This window comes from Indicator indicator, chromosome 5, assembly GCF_027791375.1.
Source record: "Indicator indicator isolate 239-I01 chromosome 5, UM_Iind_1.1, whole genome shotgun sequence".
In the NCBI taxonomy this organism is placed as follows: domain Eukaryota; kingdom Metazoa; phylum Chordata; class Aves; order Piciformes; family Indicatoridae; genus Indicator; species Indicator indicator.
The window spans coordinates 32758820-32779502 of record NC_072014.1 but is presented as its reverse complement, the minus strand read 5'-3'; the positions used below and the strand labels follow the sequence as shown (position 1 = coordinate 32779502).

Below are 20683 nucleotides of genomic sequence, written 5' to 3'. Positions count from 1 at the left end.
CCTAAAGAATAAGCCCTTTATTTTTGCTGTTTCTGGCATAACTCTCCCAAAGAACCCTTAAGTACGAATATTCTCTTAAGGAAGTGTTATACCTGGAGATATTTTAGACTGACAGCTGTCCTTTACTTTGATTGGAAGTTTTACCTCCCCAGGTTCCCAGTCATGTTCTTTTAACATGAAATCATTCTACTTTTAAAAGAATTCATTTTTAAATAGTGTCTTTCATTTGAAGGGCTACAGAATGAGTTTTAAAAAACTGTTTAAGACTCTAATAAGCAAGAAACTAAGAAATTGTCATTCCACTGTTCAAAAGCATTTTAGCAGATTGTGGCTGCAGGTATGTATATAATGAGCTCCTGAAAGCAGGGAGATTAGGTTTCCAAGATGTCATTAAGGTTTTAGTTTGTGATGCCTTAACAGGTTTTGTTCTTTGTTACAGTACATTTCAGAATCTTGTAAACCTTGATGGCAAAGCATTCTGTCTGAACAACAGCAGAGTTTTGTAAACTAAGCTTTATTAATATCACAGAAAAATATACCAAAATATTTTTGGAAGCTTGGTGTTTGTTTCTGTACAATAAAAATCTGTCTTGCATAAGAAAATTGATCTCTGCCTTTCTAAACCTGAGGTCTGAAATACAACTGTGGTAACTTTACATTTCTGCTAGGCAGAAACTCATAAGCTACCACCACCTGAAGCAAGTTTCAAATACTTTTGGCCTACAGTACATTAACTTAGTCTGCCTCAGTCCATAACTGGGGAGAATATTCACAACAATTTGCTTGCCTCCCAAACTGATCTAAAATGTAAACATTCTATAATAGGTTCTTTAGAAAACTAAGATTAGCAAATGATAAAAGTGTTATGGCTAATTAGAACACCTTTATCTTGTACTTACTGTGTCAGCAAGGTTCAAAATGCTTCGTGGTTATAGTGTGTCCAGCTTTGTGCTGGCTTCAGATTCCTAGACAGACACAGAGTGTTGGTTTGCTGCCTGGAAGTGAGACCAGCTGGCAGTGGTTATAGCAAGTTTTTCTTAAATTGGCCACGAAACAACAATTCAGAAAAATGAAAAAACTTCAGCAGCTTTTATGTGAAAAAATACCCTGAAACTGTTGATTAGGGTAACAGAGGTTAGAGGCAGCTGTAATGTCATGTGCATCAAGAGGTACATTCACAGGCAAAATAAGTCTTGCTAACTCCTAACTAGCTGCCAATTTCAGATTTTGCACAGTAGGTAAGATATCATCCAGGTTACTGATCTCTGAAACAGAATGAAAAGCAAAATGGTAAGATGGATGTACCTAGAACAGCTAGAATTCCAACTTAAATATTAGATATACAGTTAGTGGATAGAGTGGATAGAAGAAACTCCTTACACCTTTTAAAGCTTTTGGAAAAAAAGATCAATTTAGCTTATTTCAAGAGTAATCTGAATATATGCAATACCATGTTCAATGAAAACAAAGTGTTTTGGTTACTTCCTGAGGAAAGATGGGAAGAAGAGAGCCAGGAGTAAACAAAGCACGTGTTAGCTATATAAAGCTGTAGGAGGATGTGCTGGCATGAAGATAATTACAACTGTTGCAAATACTGCTCACCTAGAAGACGGAGTAAATCCTGAATGAGAGCTTGAAATGGTGGAAAGAAGCACTCATGTTCTTCTAACTTACTGATTATTCTGAAATGGGTAAGTAAGACTGTCAGATAAAAGTTGCAAGGGTGCTTTAAGTTTACCTCCCTGTCTGTTTTGCCACATGATGTCATGGCTTTCTGAAAACACTGCTACTTACTTACTAGTATATAAAAACATCTATAAAAAAGTCTTCCCAAGATCTGAACCTGCAGCCAACAAGTGCTGGCTGTCGAAGAGGCTCTTTTACTTTGTTATTTATACCCATATACATCTTCCCTTTCCTTTTTATGTGGTACCAGGTAATTTTGGGCTAGAATACAAGTCTGCATATGCTAAACACACTGCCTGGGGGTGGCTGATGTAACTATCTCAGAGATGGAGCAAAGAATAAGTTCTCTGGTTAAAACTGTAAGGAGCACAGAAAGGGGAGTTAGTATTGTTAACTCAGCATGTGTCAGACTTGCTGCCTGCTGCAACTAATTTTAGCATGTTTGCAGAGTGTGTGCTGAATGTAAGCTCTTACAGTCTGCTACCAGGCATATGTGTGCTGTCATCTGTTAAGGACATGACAGGATTTGTCCAGTTTCCAAAGTATTTGTGGGCAGCTGGAACCTTTGGGCTTTTTTACTTTGCATGCTTTATCTTTTTGAATGTATTCAAGATTAGTTTCATGCAGTGTAGTAATAACTCTTACTGTCACAGCTCAGTTGTAGCTAGGTATCTCAGTTACTAAATGTGATGCTTGAAGAATGACTGCTGATGGCCCAGCCCCACATACCTGTGGATGTCTTGGGTCCCCAGAAGCTGCTGTACCTGCTTGGTCACGTTCTCATTAATTATGTCACACAGTTTCCCAACAGTATCCACTACCACAGTGGGTGGAGCTGAACTGTCTGTGGAAAAATAAACACTCCATGTTTCTTAGTAGTAATAGGAAAGTATTTTAAATGCACTCCAATTCTTGCAGGTGCCCACATTTTTTATTTGTTTTCACACATTCTAGATTTAAAAGTTCCATCGCTCACAGAAAACAAAGTGCCTGTGGGCAGCGATAAATTAATGTTAGCTAGAAATAGGGAATCTCACTAAGCCCTTAGTGGTTAAAAAAGTGTGTCAGAACTATGTGTTTTCACAGCAGAGATAGTACTAAAGTATACCCTACAATGTCAGTGGAAATCAGCCAGCTGAAATTAGAGAGAAAAGTATATTCATTAGGTTCCTGTGACGCAGCAGGAGCGTGGTCTAGCGGCTAGGCATTGCTCAATGAATACTTCAACAGCCAGAACTTGTTCTGGTACTGGATGTTACCTGCTCTGACTGAAGGGAACAAGCTCCTTGTCTTCTTCTCCCTACAAGCTTCAGAACTATGCTCGGAGAAGGCATCCTCTGTGGTCCCATTGGTTTTGCAATCATTAGCGAGACATGAGGCTTCCTCATCTCCTGAGCAGAAAGGCTGCTTCCCTCCTTGTATGAAGCTAAGATGACCTGACTTAGTAGCCTCAAGCCTTGCGCTGGGACACAGCCAAACCTTTAAACCCAAGAGCAGCAGCAGCTGCTGTTTTCCAGAAGTACAAACCAGAAGAGAATGGATACTGGGAAGTACTGAAGTATGCCTTTGAGCACGAGCATTTAACAAATACTTTTAAGGTTAGTGTTAAGACAAAGTTTCTGAGGACTGAACATAATTACACTTTTATGAATTAGCAAGTCTAAATCTACAGGAGAGGCTGAGTTATTTTTTAGTTAAACTGGTTATCTTTCAAGTAGAGACTGACTCAAGAATTACTAAGACAGCTCACAGGAAACATGGGGTTGTGAGAGCAAAAAATTAACATTTAAAAATTCATTTTCCTGTTACTTCTTTCTTCTGCCTTCCTGGTATTCCTCAGCACTTGCTAATGGCTTTTTGCTATTTAAACTCCTAACTGACAACAACCTATTTTTATCTTCCTAAATATGCCCACTTTACTCATTTCTCAGCAGCTTGGTGTATTTTTTTATGAAAAGATCAGCCTTTCAACTTGTTCTCTTTCCTTGGAAATGGCGTGAACAAGTTCCAGGGAGTAAGGCTTTACCTAGTTCTAGGAGCTCATGGAGATTTCTCATAGCATTGGTCAGTTCCCCAAGCTTTGTGTAAACCTCATTCATTCGTGGGTAAACACCATTCAGAGAATTCACATCAAACAGCTTCTGGAAGTGAGAGACTATTGCAGACAGGGTCGGTAAGGATGGTGTCTGGCTGTTCTGTAGCAGGCAGAAAGAATTACTCGTCACTTAAAGCAGGAATTATTCTTCTAAGCCATGAAATATTCTTAAAGCTAATCTATGAAGAAAGGCAGGTGTAACTTCCCTTATGAAATCATAGCATTTCAAATATTATTACATTCTAAAACATATTGTAAAGACAGATTTCAGCCACAAACATCCAGCAAACCAAAAATACTCTCCTGAAAGCTTTCTTTTCTGCTGCTAAGTATGTTTATGTATTCTCGATGCTGGTTGAGAAACAGACAGAACAGGATAATACCTGGGACTACAGGGCAATGCTAATGCATCACTGGTCAAATGCTTTTGATTAAAGCAGTTTTCCCCAAGGTGAATTTATCCATTATGTTAAAACAGGCTTTGACTACTGAGTATCTTCAATCAGCAATTTCTTAAACACCACAAGGCTTTCAGCTGCACAAATCTAATCAGTGTGTGAAGAATCCGTTTAAGAATTCCACAGTAAGCTATGGTTATAAACTTCTGACAAGAATTACCTTTTCCTTATTTTCTATTTCTTCCAAAATTGCATCTACTATGAACTGGAGGTCTTCAACTCGTATGGATTCCCTGTTATCCGGTGGATCTGCAGTGTGCCAGGGCAGCAATTCCAGCGAGAGTTTTTTCAAGGACCTATGCAAATCCTTTTAAAAGAAGGGAAAGGACACAACTTATTTTTTACTTCTTCAAGTTGTGTTTATTATAGAAACAGGCAGATTTTCTCATAAGAAAAACATTCCAGTACTGGAGAGAGTAAGGTTTTAGTTTTCATGGAATTTAAGCACAGCATCTTGCTTACATTCTTTGACTTAAAAAGAATGTTGAGAGTCTAAAAATTAAAGTAATTCATATATTATAGTTGCAATGATATAAGAAATTTTGGTCACAATGAGTTTGGTTTAAGAAAAAAAAAATTACCAAAAAGTTACTGTTCTGGCAAGACAAAAGGAAGAATTAGAATGCAAGGACATTAGAGACTCTGTGAAGTACAGAGTCTCTAAAGGATAACTCTCTTAGGGACTCAGCCATTGAACAAAAACATTTAGATGACACACAGAGAAGAGTATCTCTGCCCTGTAGGCACCCTGCACATTTTTCACTTTACTGTGGTTTTAAAGTGGTGTATACATGGCCAGTACAATTATTTTTAAAATCTAACACTATGTCAGGCAATAACAAAAGCTACACACACAGAAAAAATAAACCTACATGTAGGTGGTCAGCAGATTAAAGGAGGAACATAAAGCCAACTACAATAACGTGTTACCTTTAGGGCCATCAACTGATCTGCCCACATTTCTATAGCAAGTGGAAGGTGCTCAAAACCACATTGCTGTCCATTCTCTTTAAGGCAGCTTTGCACTGGCCCTTTGCTGCGCCTGTATAGCAATGGAGGAGCTCTTGGACTTTGTAAAACAGAATCAATATGGGACAAAACCTTCAACACCAAAAAACAAATGTTATTGCTCAAACGTGTGCAAACCCCTCTCCACCAGTCATGTTTGTCTAAACATTAAATCATAATTAGAACCAATAATTTACTATCAACACACTTGATAGATGCATTTGATATTTAATAGAGTCAAAGATTTAAAAATATACTAGCTAGAAGATATGTAGAAGTAATGCAAATATACTTCCCTTTAAGGGACATTTAACATTTATTCACTTAAAGCATTGTTACATCCACAATTTACATTTTACTAAGTTTTATTATATCTGCTGCCTTTTTTTGGGGGGTGGGGGGCAAAGATAAATACAAGCCATTGTCTCTTCAGGCATGTTTAAACCATAACAGAAGGAGACCTTGAACAAATCCCCTGTCCTAGAAAGACTTAAGCTAAATCACTGATTTGATGTTTGCCAACCCAGCCTCTGCTTCCCCAATGTATTTTCAGGCACTTTAAACTAAGAACAATTAAGAACATGTTTACATCATCTGCCAAACCCAGAACTTCACCCCTTTGTGCAGAGGATGTCATATGAACTCTTAGATGCAAACCAGCATGCTTCAGTTTACATAGTTAACCACAACTCCTGTATTCTATTTGTTACATTGCTGGATACACACAGCACAGGTGCAATTTGCATACCTGTAAGTACTGCTGGCAAACCGCCTGCAGCTGAGCTACTCCTGCAGCTGTGATACTCTCAGGTTCTTTCTTTTCTTCTGTTCTTTCTCCATTGCTACTCCCAGAAGATCTACACGTCAAACACACACAGTGGGTTACTCAAGCGGCCTTGGGAGGAGATACTACATTCAGCTTGATGAAAGAACCAGGTATGTAGCACATATACTTACACCTACAAAATAAAGCCTCCATTTTATGATGCCTGTCAACAGAATTCCATCAAACTGAACTAGCTGAATAATGGAATACCTAGTGTTAAGTATCATTCATTTATCTGAAGTATCCAGATTGAGGTTATTCCAAACTGCATTTTAATTTAAAGGGACACCATCAGATGTGCAGCTGTTCTGTTACCAGAGATTATATTGTGGCTGCTAACATCCAGAATTTAACTCAACAGGGTCCAATTCCATGTTCAGTCTTTATCTGCTTCTGCTTGAACATTCTTCCTGGATTATATACAGCTCACGATCCTTCTTGTCAAATCCAAGATTAATTTCTCTCAAACTACCATCTAAATCATACCCACTGCATGAGATAAAAGACCATTTAGATACACATGATGAAAAATGAAGAATTGGACATTTTTAAGTGATGTCTTTTTCAGGCTATAAAATATTTAACATTCATGTGCAGAAATAGGTGAAATTACAGATAACACTTTATCATTACTGAATCTCTTATACCTTCAATGTATTTTCTTAGAAATGTTTCGACAGAAAAAAAAAATCAGTTTCTAAGCATAGTATGGACATAACTTCAGCAGCTGCAACATTTTGACAACTCACATTTTCTCATTCATAACCCATATGTAACCAGCTCACAGAAACGGCAAACAACACGTTTTGGTCCTGTGCACGCTGAGAGCACTCAAATCACATCCAGAAATACAAAATGAACTAAAAAAAGACATGCTGCTGTGCTCCTATTTGGAGACCATGCCACCACTTCAGAGATTCACTGGGTGTCTTCAGAGATACAGTAGCATTTGCTGCCCGTATTCAGGCTCTGAGGAATAGTGGTAAGGTACATTGCCTTATCAGCCACTAGCTACATTACAGCTTGCAGATTATCTTTGCCTTAAGAAGTTCAAAGGATTCATGGAAGTTACTGAAGAAGTATACTTACTGGATAGTTTTCTTTAAAGTTTTCTCTAGTTTCTTCACTTGGTGCTTGTAAAGTTTTAATTCCTGTGCAGTTGGTCTGTTAGAAAGAAGTACCGTATTATATGTCTTGCATTTGAAGGTATGTATAAAACTCAGCCAAGCAGAAAAAGTAAGCAAACTTTGCCAGTGCCACATTGTGGGAATGAAATTCTGCAACATTTCTGGCAACAGTAATAAACAGCAAACTTAGCAGCTGTTGTTATTAACAGTGCAGGGAGAGAAGACTGACAGTTTCTGCTATATTTTCTTTCTGTGAATCACTTCTAAAGCAATTTCATACCACTTTTACAATTGCTGGTGCTTCCAGTTTCTTTCTTGGTAAAGCAAACTCTGCTGAAGTGCCCTTATGGTGGATGCATTATCCTTTCTTACCTTATTTCTAAATCTTTCTTGAGATGTACATTTTCAAGCAAAAGCTGTTCATTCCTGGTTTTTGCTTCAGTAAGTTGTTTCTGGAAAGACTGCAACATAGACTGTTATTTCTTTCATTTCACTCATTCCATAATCAACAAGCTTGAACAATTTAAAGCGTGTGCACGTTAAGAAAAGTTCCCATTTGCTTATACAGCAAGGCAGCATGGAAGAGGGATTAGTCAAGATCAAGAGCCTGCTGCATTAGACCACTGGTGGAGAACCTGTGATTAACGAGGTCTATGCAGTCCCGAACAAAGGCATCTCAAACCAGAATCTCTGCATAAAGACAGCAAACTCTGCCTACAGAGGTTACAAGTTAAGAAGACAGGGTAAGAAAAAGTGGATAGAAATCAAGCACATATATGTTTGTATGTGGCTCCTGAAGGGTTACCATTCAGAGACCTGCACTTGCTTATTCTTAGCAGTTCCATACCGTGAGCAGTGCTCTATAATTAGGAGTAGCATCCAGATTTAACAATTCTTCCTTGCTTTTTACTTCTTTCTGTCCCTGGTCTTGATCTTTTTTATATTGCCTATTAGGAAAAAGAAATTGTTTCAGTTTACTGTAATTCAATTACCTCAAAGATCTAAGCTGGTTTAGCTAGGAGTTATGTATGCTAATACAATTCCCATAAACTGCAAAATAAATAGAATAGTAACTGCCCTAAGATCTACTGCTCTTCTCTGTTATCTCTGGGAAACTGTTTTATATACTTATTAAATGCACTTATTCTACAACAGAAACTCCAGTACAAGCAAATCTTATTTCAGTTTTCAAGATAAAGATCTCAAATTATAGAAATGCCTCTCTGCTTGCTGCTTTATACCATGTAGGCACCACAACAGAGCTGAAAAGCTGGTATTCCTTTTGTTTAGGGGGATCAGTCAACTGAGCACAGCTAATGCAGTAATTCAGTAATTCTGCCTGTGAAACACGGCAAAAGAGGAAGGGGGAAAAAAGGAAAAAGAGGGAGAAAGAATTATAGCTCAGATGTCTGAATGCCCCTAAACTTCCAATCCCCTGGCCTCCTAACTGAACAGCTGTTCACCCTGACAGTTATTCGCCAGATGAATCCAAACTTCCATGACCTTTGCTATTTCTTACACGCTAGTGATACTTACCATTATACTATTTAAGAACTGTAAGGAGTAGAAAAATGTTGAACAGTAGAACCACAAGGTGAAACCTACCTTAGTTCCTTTTTTATTTGACTGATTTGAGATTCATAATAATCAATTAGACACAGGAACCTGAAGAAAGAAAAAAGACATATTGAATTTCAGATACTCCCCAAAACATTGATTTAAAGATACAGTGACCAAACAACAGGAACAGGCTAGCTTATACCACTGCACTACACCTGAGAAATGACTGCTTCAAACGGTGTGTTTTCTCTCATACCAAACAAACGTGGTCATAATTTTCCAAAACAGAAAATTAGACATTAATTATCTACTAGCCTAGAAGTGGCCTCCTGCCAGCTTCCTCATCTTATGACATTGAACCAGCAAGCTCAACAGCAAGACAGTCCTGAGTGCCAGGGCTCAGCGACCACTGCAAGAGGTAGAGCGCTCAGATCCCACACAGCCTCAGAACATGCCTCCAAATAAACAAAGTGCTTTCAATGTAAGTGGTCGCAAAAACTAGAGCCACAAAAACTGAACAGTTGCCAAACTGCATTTCCTTTTGAGCACCCTGAGATTCTCATCTGTCTCTCCAGAAAGGGCAAAACACAGGGAACCAAATTCAGTGACCTTTCCTCTCATACAGTAAGGGCATGAGAAAAAGGCTGAGCACACACAATCTCTCTTAAATCCTTGCCAGGTAAACAGAAAAGCCAGGGGACAAAAGCACAATAAAGTTTTGGCTACTACCTGAGGCCTAAGAATTGGCAATTCTCTGACAGTGGCCAGAACTACGGAGATCTTACTGCAAGAGACACAGGCTTGGAATACTTGTAAAATTTCCCTGAAGTATCTGGGAGGCCTTAAAGCAAGCCTACAGCCAGCAGTCGCTTTCTAAAACTAGAAGGGTTTATTTTGCTTTGTTTTGGTCTTTAGGGGTGGCAATGTGATGTTTGGGGAGCTGGTGTTTATTGTGTATTTGTTTGGCTGTTTTTTAATTCATATTTTAAAACATTAGAACCCTGGGGTGAGATCATCCCAGCAGATAGTGCAGTTACACAGTCAAGTGACTCATTCCCTTCTCTTTGCTGACACCTAGTGCACAGAGTGGCTGATCATTTCTTGATTTCTCCCATGGATTTCCCCAGTTCATGGATTTTTTTATACAAGAAAAAATTACTGCATTGATGTCCCGTTACAAAAATTCATACTTCAGCTTGCACTCCTAAAGTCTATGGATATTTTGGGTTTTCATATAAACATTGCTAACAGTTATGTTAAAATCTGTTCCTCCATTCAATCATACAAGGCACTGTCAAAATGGCTTACTGCTGGTCTAGAAGAGACTTGGGAGCTCTTTTGCAAAACTGACAGAACATTTTGTTTTGAGTGGCAACACGACGTTGCTCCTCCCTCCCAACTCTGCACAGCTCCTTCTGCAAATGAGCAATAATCTCTTCCTGTTCTTGCAGCTTTTCCTGCTGCTGTTGATGCTTTGCCTGTGAATAGATCATAGGAACATTATGAAATTATTCTAATCAACAAGCTGGATGCTGCACTGTACATTTCCAAGGAGGCATTTGACCCCAAGGAGGCTTACTACTTGAGTTTTAGCCGTACTGAAGAAGTAGTGGAAAGACTCAGATATTTTTCTAAGTTATAGCTAGAAAAAGCTATATAGATTGAAAAAAATCTTAGCTATGAACAGTATACTATGATCCAAGACTCATGTTTATTTTGATCACTATAATTATTTTTACAGCTTTAAAAAAAAACCTCAAAAGTTTGAATCCCCACAGCACTATCTGAATTACCTGTGAAACCTGTTGATCTCTTTGAAGTTCTTTGACTTGATTCTGTTGCTGGCAAACTTTAGCTATTGTTTCATCTTCCAGCTGACAAATTTTGGACTTAATGTTCTTTACCACGTTTTCCAAATCATTAGCCCGTTGTTCTTGTCGAGATGCTCGACTTCGTTCCTGTCGTATATCATCTCTGACAAAAACCCAAAAATTTTTAAAAAAGACAGCAAAGGAAGCATGGACACAACATTATCTGGGTGACACCCAATAAAATGCTGTAGCAGCAGATGTGGGACATATGCCAGTATAGGAAGAAGCACTAGATGAAGTAACAATGGAGCTCAAAAAGAACTAGGTGAACATTGCTGCATATTGGAAAATAATCTCAGGAAAAGTCATGACAAGAGTTATGACAAGAGCTCTGCCTGGCAGGAGATGGACACATTAGGAGGTAAATTCATAGAATCATAGAATGGTCCAGGCCAGAAGGGACCTCCAACAGTACCATCTAGTCTGACGTCCCTACAGTCAGCAGGGACATCCCCAACTATGTTGAGCCTCACCTTAAGTATCTCTAGGGACAGGGCCTCAACCACCTCCCTGGGCAACCTGTTCCAGTGTTCCACCACCTTCATAGTGAAGAACTTCTTCCTGATATCCAGTCTAAATCTGCCCTTTTCTAGTCCGAAGCCATTGCCCCCCATCCTGTCACTACAGGCCCTTGTAAACAGTCTCTCCCCATCCTTCCTGTAGGCCCCCTTCAGGTTCTGGAAGGCTGCCCTCAGGTCTCCCTGCAGCCTCCTCTTCTCCAGGCTGAACAACCCCAGCTCCCTCAGTCTGTCCTCATGGCAGAGGTGCTCCAACCCCCTGATCATTTTCATGGCCCTCCTCTGGACCCTCTCCATTCCTTCCACTGCATCTTACCTAAGACAACGATTAGCCTCCAGGAGCTGATGAATGATTTTCTGCTGTCGGTCAGTTTCTTCCACCAGCATTTTTAAAGCAAGTCTTATTCCTAGAGAAGACTGACTGTCTAAAACAATCATATCTAGAGATACACAAGCAAAGTCATAATGAAAGGTTTTTAACAGCTGAAGAAGTTCACATCTTTGCTGTCATTTGGAAGTGACAGCTTTAGAGATGCCTCAGGAACTTAGGCTTACTACTTCCAAATACAAAACCCTGTAAAATGAGCATTTCTTTACCTGATACATTCCTGTAGCTTTGAGGAGCAGCAAGACTCACTGGTTTCAACCCACGATGCATTAGTATCTTGTTTAAGTTTTCCCATTCTGCCTTCTCCTGCTGCAGTTGGGAGAAGAAGAGCCAGAAATCTGAGTTCTCAAGATCAGCTCAGGCTCTCCTGTCCTTCCTGCTGTGCAGGAAGTGGAAGATACCAAATGCTCCCAAATAAAAAAAAGGGAGCCCCAAACTCCCAAATAGCCTCAGCTGCTGAAGGAAGGCTTGTGAGACTTTTCAATAGGATCTGCAAAAGATATTTGTTAAAAAGTGTACTTCACAACATACAGAACGCTCAAGTTTTCTTTATCACTATCGTAAGAATAAATATTGCAGCGAGTTAAAATTCACCTTTTTAAAAAACCCAGCCAGCCCTCGGATGACTACAGTGCACCAGGGGTGCAGTGAGCCTCAACCCCCCGCCCCAGCCGCCTGAGAATCCCTCAGAGGACGCGGGTGCCTGCTTTGAGGTTTTATTGTCTGCTTGTTTTCTTTTTGACCAGTTTTTAACCACCCAACAGCAACAGCAGCCACCTCGGGTCCACCACGCTACCTCTATCATGGCGAGGAACTCCAGCTCTCGCACCGCCGGCCAAGGGGGCTGGGCCCCGCGCCGCCACCGCCTCCCACTGACGGCCACCGGGAGACAGGAGAGGAAGGAGGTGGGTTGCTAGGACGCGAAGCCTCAGCAGGTGCAAGTGAGCGGCTGAGCACTAATTCGAACAGCGTTGCAGGCGGCGGAAGGCGCTGTAACGGCCCGGCGAGGGCTGGGAGGCGGCAGGGGATAACGGCCGTCCCGCCGCCGCTGGGGCGGTGCGAGAGGCGGGCCGCCGCGGGGTGGTGCTGGCCGCACACCGCCATTTTGAAGCGCGGGGAGGCGAAGGGGAGGAGAGAGCCGTGGAGGTAGGAGCGGGGCCGGGAGCAGCGGGGAGTGGGGCTGGGTTCGCGTGACCACCCACCGAAGCCTGAGCTCTGCTCAGGTGTCTGGGAGCTGTTGTGCCTCCCCGCCGCGATATGCATCGCCTGGCGGGATGGCCGGGCTCACCCAGTCTGGGAGAGCGTCTCCCGGGCTCCTTGGAGACTGGCCGCTGGAGGAGGAGGAGGAAGCGGACCGCGCCTCCGGCGGCGTGTGCTTCGACGGGCTGCCGCGGGCTCGGCCCGGAGGAGGGGTGTGACGTGCTGGGAAACCTTCCTGGGTGTCGGCGGGGCTGTGCTGCCTGGGGCTTGTCACCCTGAGTGACATGGTTCATGGTGATCAGCAGTAAGCTGTTTGAGGAGGGTTTAGAAATGTCGCTGTCAGGGCTTGCTGTTAAAATTAAAAAAAAAAAAAAAACAAAAAAAAACACAACTTTGCTGGCAATAAGCGTGCGTGGTGGGGAGAAATTCGCCGTCTCGAGTTCATATGGGCCCTAGAGCACCATCCAGCGTTGCCTGCTATCGGCCATGGATTAGGTGGATGCAGAGCAGTAATCTTATCTGAGGTCTCAAATCAATCCCATACGTATGAAGAAGAAAATCTCATTTTGAGCTGCTGCTTTGATAAACAGAAAATGCAGTGAAATGAGACGGTTGGCGGTTAGTACAAATCCGTTTCCTTGGATTCGAGCCAGGGAGTTGAACGAGGGCTCACTATCGAGCATCTCTCCGTCATGTATGGCTTTCCTCTCAGACTCTGTTGGTACTGACTGCCCTTCAGAAAACAGCGCTGGCCTAGAGCTTGGGTTCAGGTTTGGTTATAAGGAAATTGTGTGTTCTGGGATGTTTCCCAACCCTTTCAGCACTGAACCAAAACTATCTGCTAAAACTTGTAGAGCAGGGTTGTGTGGTGCCAGGGGTGATGTTGGACTCTGGGTGGCCTGTTGTAGACATGCTCCATCTGCCACTTTTTCTGGCTTTTGTTTTCGTGCCCGAGGCCACTTCTTGTGTTGATTAAGCCGACGGGGACGGGCGTGGGTCCGTCCTCAGCCCCTGGCACTCACCCCTTTGCGGAGAAGGGGAAGGGAGAAGTGCTGAAATACAGCCTGCCTGGCTTCCAGCGTGTGCCAGGGAGTGCGAATGAAAGAATTAAATCCTTAGAACCTTAAAACTGTTTTTAAAAGTTAGTTTTCAGTTTATGAACAGAAATATGTGTAGTTACCAAACTACGGGCAATAAGAAAGCAGTATGCTGGAACATGCTACAAAATAGAAGCTTAAATAAACCTCCTTCATTCTGTCTTCTTAAATGCACAATCCTCTGTTAAGCTGAAGAGAGACCCTGGAATGTACAGCTATACTTTTAATTCATTTTTCACCTAAACTTGCAATTTATCAAAAATTAAATTCATTGCACTTTAATTATGCTTTTTGGTACAATGCAGATAGCAATTTAACTTGGTAATTTGGTCATGTGTATGTGAACCACAAATAAATAACCTGTTCTTTACTTAAGGAGGTTTTTAGACCACGACTGTGTTGGACAACACTACTGACATTTTCACTAAACAAATTAACACGTTAAGAGCTAAGATCATTGAAAACTACTGCAGTGGCTCAGAAAAAGGAGTAGGTTGGAATTGTTGTTGCCTGTGCTATTTCACTTTCCCCGAGATGGTGATGGTTGTTAGGTTGTTACAGTTTGTGACTGAGAGGGAGAGCTGTGGGTTTGGTTCCTGCTTTGGACAAGTTGTTAATTTCTAAGCTTTTGCTCACAGGTTAGGTGAACCATTTCTCCCATCAAATAAGTGATAAAGTTAGGATAAGCTGCACTTAGTAATTTTGTAAAAGAATATTTGCCTTTCTAAGAGGAAAAATTATGTTTGTATTTCATCCTATGTATGGCAGTGCATGACCGTTCATGACTCTTTTAGAAATGTTAGCTTAAATGCAGAAAACAAGGAAAATTTAGGCATCGACACTTCTATGCTGCTATTCTACTTCTCTTTTTTTCTTGCTGCTAATTGGATTAAAAGGTGTTTTGGTTACTATGGCATCCCGGGAGGAGATTACTGTCTGTGAAGATGAAGTAAGGTAAAAACACAGAACTGTGGCATGGCCAGATGTGGAAAGATAATGTACAGTTCCACTGATCACTTATGACTGTGTCTAAACTTAAACAATCACTTAAGTGAAAGGATATCTTGCCAGATCTCATCCCTTAATGGTGTTTGTGTGTGTAGAGTTGTATTTCTGAATTATGTATGTAATGTTGATGAGAAAGATTACAGACAAATCAGTTAAAAGATATAATAGCTGAACTGGTCATTCTGACTGCTTTTCAAGTTTAAAAGTCTAAACCACTTTCTTAGAGACCAAAATGTTGTGTTTTATTACCTGCCGAGAAATCGCAGAACTGATCAGAAGCATGTGAATTCTTAAGTATAATTTTGGTAACCATACTGTTACCTGAAGTGGAAGTTTTGGAGGTTAGATGGATATGTATGTCTTTGTATGGTGTTTGTCACAGTGAGTCTGTTTAACTGTCTGTTTATATTTAGTGATGACTTGTCGTATCTGAACGTTTGAAAATACAAGCAGTTCTGTGAGCTTATTTTCTGAGGTCTCATTTTTCATATGTAAAAAGCAACTTGCCCTGAAGCGGTAAAGTTTTGAACTACAGACATCAGTAACTGAACTCTTTCAATTACACAATTTACTTTGTTGGTATTTCCATAGGTCTCGGTATAGCCACCTAGAGAAGATGACAGATTTGGTGGCTGTTTGGGAAGTAGCTTTAAGTGACGGCATTCATAAGATTGAATTTGAACATGGGACCACTTCAGGAAAACGTGTTGTCTACGTTGATGGAAAGGTGAAATTGCTATGTGATCAAAAGTCACTATGATATAGATTACATAAGTGCACTTACATGCAACGAGCATCAGAACAAAAAAAAAACACAAATGCAAGTGAGATATATTAATTAACTTTACCTAATTTAATGTAATGCATTGTTCTTTTTGTTTTCTTTCTTCTTTTTTAAGTTAAAATTAAGTTGTGAGTATTGATGAAGTTCTTTGCTGTCTTTGGGCAGAGACACTCTAGATATGCAAAATAACATGTATTTGTTAATTCTGGAATAATAATTAAGTACTGAGCTGTTTTCTGAGTTCATAGATGAATAGGATGGTTTGGGTTGGAAGGGAAATGAAAGATCATCTAGTTCCAGCCCCCCGCCACTGGTAGTGACACTTTCCACTAGAGCAGGTTGCACAAGGCCTCATCCAGCCTGTTCTAAAACACCTCCAGGGAGGGGGCATCCGTGACCTCCCTGGGCAACCTGTTCCTGCATCTCTCCACCCTTACTGTAAAGAATTTCTTCCTAATCTCCAGTCTAAATCTAGCCTCCTCAAGCTAAATCTACCCTCCTACCCTCTCATCCTATCACAACAAGTTCTTGTAAGAAGTTCCTTCCTGGCTTTCTCGTAGGCCCACTTGTTCTAGTTTTTCATAATACTAGCACATGCATTGAGGTTTACCTATTAATACCCATTGTCTTTGTTTATTCTACAGGAGGAAATAAGAAAAGAATGGATGTTTAAATTAGTGGGTAAGGAAACATTCACCGTTGGAGCAGCCAAAACAAGAGCTGCTATTAACATTGATGCAGTCAGTGGCTTTGCATATGAATATACTTTGGAGATCAATGGAAAGAGCCTCAAGAAGCATATGGAGAACAGATCAAAAACAACCAATACTTGGGTACTGAGCTTGGGTGGTACAGACTATAGAGTTGTTCTAGGTAAGTTAACACTGAGTGTCCTCATGGTGTGGCCTTTGAATAAACTTGTATGTGTTTAATGACTGGTAAATAAGAGAAAGTACAGCTCAGTGGGGAGCACTGTTACAGTGTAAAATCCTGGGTGGTCTGGAATTTTTAATTAGATGCCAAAGACAGTCTGAAAAGTTCTCCAGGGAAGCATGTAGAAGTGCTTGTGTTGTGATCAAACCTGCAATGTATGTAAGTTTGTTAACCAGGTAACCAGGCTTTCCTTCCAGAAATCATAAGCCAAAATCAAGGAGTCTTAACTGAAGAAGTGTGACAATGCTATTCTACTTTTTGCATAGATTAATCAAAATAGGGGTTTAGCATCACTTTTTAACTACTAATTTCATCAAAAATGTCAGATGATGTTTTTTTCACTTTCCTAATAGTAAGGCAGCACACTTTTCTTCTGTCTCTCTTTCCCAAATATATCACAAACAGATGTAAGGAAGGGATCCCCTGAGGAATTTGTCTGTGGAGTCTAGTAGAAAAACTTCCACTTAGGTACTGCTGTATGGCTAGACCTGGAGACAAGAGATCTTGGACTATTGCATTGGGACAGAATAAATTACCCCAAGATGAGTTGGGTGAGGAACAAAGCAATTTTAATGTCACAAATGGATTTATTTTCTCACAGACTTCTGCTCTCCTTAGGTTTACTTAAAAGGCAAGCAGTGTTCAGCTCTCCATTGATGTCCTGTGTATGACAGTGTCAGTAATGTGAATTCTGGAGCAAAGTAATATAAACAGGATGTGCTGGGAGAAGTGAAAGAATATTCTGTTTCAAATAAAAAAAATATGATTGATATTTAAATTGGTACTTGGGTTTTCAAGGAGATTTAAAGAATACAGATAGCTTGATGGATGTTAAATAATGATGCTTTTGAATTAAACTGACTTGGAAAAAATGTTGGAACTTTGTTAAATAAACAGCACTCAGATAACTAGCAAAAATTACTTGAGTGCTGTCTTAAAGCTTTTTAGTTTAAGAATGTCAGAATATCCCTGATGATATTCAGTGTTAACTGCTGGGGCTAAGGAGTGGTAAAAAGCTATGTTCTGAAAGTAAAACTCAACAGTAAACTTTTAAAATTCCTAGATATTTTTTTCTGTAAGGCAGGGGATGGTAGTGGGAAATATGTTACTATTTGTGTTTTCTTTTTGCTTCACAGAAAAGGACACTATGGATGTGTGGTGCAACGGTCAAAAATTGGAAACAGCGGTACGTGATCATTTCCAAAGGCTTTTTCCCAGGCCATAGCCAGATAACCAAAACTTAGCAAAACAAGCCACAGAGGGGCATGTTACCTGGCTTCACCACAGCCTGTGAGCATAGGCCTGGACAGCCAGTAGAATATTAGCCTATTCCAGGTGTCCTTCACTATTTTTTAACTGACAGTATTTCAGTTATGATGCCAAACATCTGTTTAAGGATGAACAATGCTTTTTTTTACAGTTTTTATACAAACAAAACCCTAAGTTGTTATCCAGGGTTTTGGGGAGTGGGAGGAACTTGAGTTTGATGCAGAGCATAGAGACACTTCATCCAAACCTGCTCATGTTAATGGTGATTGAAAGTTGAACATGTGATCTGTTATAGCTCAGTATTTTTTTTCCAAGTAGAGATGGTCACTAACACTTACAGCTTAAGAATCTTATTGGAACAAAGCAAATCTTTTGTCATTCTGTCACATCTGCATTAATTTTTAGAGCAGGGTGACAGGTAGAAGGCTTAATCTGTTTGTCTATTTGTCTTTGATGGCTTTCAATATGCATAGTCGTAGAATTATGCAAGAGTTTAGGTTGGAAGGAATCACCAGTCTAATGCCCCTGCAGTGAGTAGTGACATCCTCCACTAGATCAGCCTGCTCAGAGCCCTTTCAAGCCTGACCTTGAGAATCTCCACAGATGAGGCCTCATCTACATCCCTGGGCAATTTGTTCCAGTGTTCCACCACCCTCATGGTAAAGAACTTCTTCCTAAAATCCAATCAAAATATACTCTCCTCTAATTTAAAACCATTGCTCCCTCCTCCTATCACTACAGACCTTTGTAAACAATCCTTCTCCAGCCTTCTTGTATGCCCCCTCAAGTACTGGGAAGCTGCTATTAGGTCTCCTCAGAACCTTCTCCAAGCTGACCAACCCCAGCTCCCTCAGCCTGTCCTCACAAGGGAGGTGTTCCAGGCCCCTGATCATTTCTATGGCCTTTCTCTGGACCTGCTCCATCGAGTCCATGTCCTTCCTGTGTTGAGGGCTCCAGAACTGGAGGCAGTACTCCAGGTGAGGTCTTACTCCAGAGCAGAGGAAAATGGGCAGAATCACCTCTCTGGATCAGCTTGGCTATGTTGGTGATTTGATGCTATTGTAGGTTTCCCCATCCTTGAAGGATGTGCTTTCTTATCAGAGGGTTGTCATGGTGATTACCACTGCCACAAGTAATCTCCTGGACAACTACAAATTGTAAAATCAATTTTTTTCATACTTCAGAACAGGATGAAAAGATTGACCAAATGTTTCTTCTGTAGTCAGAAGAAGAAACATCCTCTCTCAGTGAACTGGAACTTCTGCTCTTGATAGTTCTCAGCCTTTTGTATAATGTAATAAAGGCAGTAGGAGCTATTCTTGCAAGCTAGGGATACAGGTTTAGTTGTCAAACTGTGCTTCTGTTACAGCAGCACACATTTTTATGATCTCCCAGAGATTATGACATAAATACAGCCATGCATGGCAAAATCTGTAACTGGAAATAACTGAGCTGCAGCAGGAGCTCTTTATCCAAAACACACAGCTGTTAATTCAGGAATTGCTTCATCCTGTTGTAGAAGGCACCGCTCAATACTTCGTGTTTCACTGCCACTTCAGCACAGGTTTGTGTGATACTTAATGGTTGTACCACACAACTCAGAGGGAAACTGTCTCTTCTGGTTTTGTTTTACTCTCAGGGATCAATGATATTAATTCACAAACTCCCAACTTTACCATTTCTGACTGTGAAATTTTGAATGTCATCTAATACCCATTAGTCTTTAACTGGACACTTTGGCAAAGCCCTAGGATTCTGCAGCTTTGTTCACAGTTTGCGCTGCATCTGTCACAAGTACCAGTGGCTACTCTGATGGTGGGAACTACAAGTGACCCTGACTGTGGAAGCAGTCTGATGCACTCAAGCCTTTATTTTACTAAAATAGCACATGTCTGTTTTGATTCTTGTCTCCTTTCTTCCAGGGTGAATTTGTAGAAGATGGGACTGAAACTCACTTCAGTGTTGGTGATCACAGCTGTTACATTAAGGCTGTCAGTAGTGGAAAACGAAAGGAAGGAATCATTCATACCCTTATTGTGGATGACAGAGAAATCCCAGAAGCTGTGGAGTAGCCTCTAGTTAGCCAACACCTGTAGGACTAAGATCAGGAATTTTCAATTACTGTGGTAATTATTTTGATACGTACTACTTGGTACATCTAGTTTGGGTTTATTTTCTAGTTTCTGCATATATGAAATAATTCTTTTTGAGGACCATATGAAAATAATTATATGCCAGTTTTTAAAAAACTATATATGTGTAATATATATTACACTATTAAGTGCAGAGAACCTTGAAGTAGAAACCATATACTAGGAAAATATCTTGCTCTAATAAAATGGAAGATAAATACTCCCTAAGACTGAATCCTTGCAAACTGTGGGTATATGTGGAAGGAGGAGGAACCATGTTCTGGGTATACAAGTAAGCTGTTAAAAGTTTTCTCAGTAATTACTTTATTAAACTGACTATCAAGGTTTAGCAGATGCAGATGAGAAGAGTTACTGTTACCAGTACTTGTGTGACACTATTAAAATAATACTTTGCTATGACAACTGTTCTTTATTCTGAGCAGGAGAAAAGACTTTATGCTGTGCCAAAAATTTCTTAAGGTTTTCTGAAAACTGATACTTGTTAGAAATTGTTGTAGTGGTATAGAAACTCTGCACTGAGCTTTTTCTAAAGAAACCAGAAAACAAATCCTGCCATGAAACTTCTTTTTAAAAAATGAACGTTCTTGGAGCAAGCTGAAGTAAGAGCTTATTCTTGCCCAATGCTCTCTAACAAACCATAAATCTACAGCTGTGTGTTTTCCTGACAGTAATGTGTGAATCAGGAAACATGAAGAAAAACAG

General features: G+C 40.4%; 2 protein-coding genes across 2 annotated transcripts; one reads left to right on the top strand and one right to left on the bottom strand.

The window, feature by feature from the left end:
* Nucleotides 1-1203: 1203 nt before the first annotated feature.
* On the bottom strand, nt 1204-11822 carry CEP70 (centrosomal protein 70). Its single transcript, XM_054381082.1, has 15 exons — nt 11747-11822; nt 11466-11589; nt 10554-10734; nt 10069-10238; nt 8806-8865; nt 8048-8147; nt 7573-7661; nt 7163-7237; nt 5996-6104; nt 5170-5340; nt 4400-4546; nt 3713-3881; nt 2416-2530; nt 1603-1682; nt 1204-1265 (listed from the first exon to the last, which is right to left on the bottom strand). Exons 1-15 carry the CDS (start codon nt 11805-11807, stop codon nt 1204-1206), a joined length of 1713 nt encoding a protein of 570 aa, XP_054237057.1. The 5' UTR covers nt 11808-11822.
* Nucleotides 11823-12650: 828 nt separating this feature from the next.
* FAIM (Fas apoptotic inhibitory molecule) lies at nt 12651-19945 on the top strand. The gene is made up of 5 exons (XM_054381120.1): nt 12651-12683; nt 15434-15569; nt 16271-16499; nt 17696-17745; nt 19751-19945. Exons 2-5 carry the CDS (start codon nt 15459-15461, stop codon nt 19898-19900), a joined length of 540 nt encoding a protein of 179 aa, XP_054237095.1. The 5' UTR covers nt 12651-12683; nt 15434-15458; the 3' UTR covers nt 19901-19945.
* The last annotated feature ends 738 nt before the right edge of the window (nt 19946-20683 follow it).

Bases quoted from the DNA above. Each gene is read 5' to 3' on its own strand.
- CEP70 (XM_054381082.1), bottom strand. From the start codon at position 11,807: ATGCATCGTGGGTTGAAACCAGTGAGTCTTGCTGCTCCTCAAAGCTAC. The intron at 6,105-7,162 runs GTAAGTATACTT...TTTGACGTGTAG, and splicing joins ACTTTAAAGAAAACTATCCA to ATCTTCTGGGAGTAGCAATG. The intron at 2,531-3,712 runs GTAAAGCCTTAC...ATTTTTCCACAG, and splicing joins CCATGAGCTCCTAGAACTAG to ACAGTTCAGCTCCACCCACT.
- FAIM (XM_054381120.1), top strand. From the start codon at position 15,459: ATGACAGATTTGGTGGCTGTTTGGGAAGTAGCTTTAAGTGACGGCATT. The intron at 15,570-16,270 runs GTGAAATTGCTA...TTTATTCTACAG, and splicing joins TTGTCTACGTTGATGGAAAG to GAGGAAATAAGAAAAGAATG. The intron at 16,500-17,695 runs GTAAGTTAACAC...TTTGCTTCACAG, and splicing joins AGACTATAGAGTTGTTCTAG to AAAAGGACACTATGGATGTG.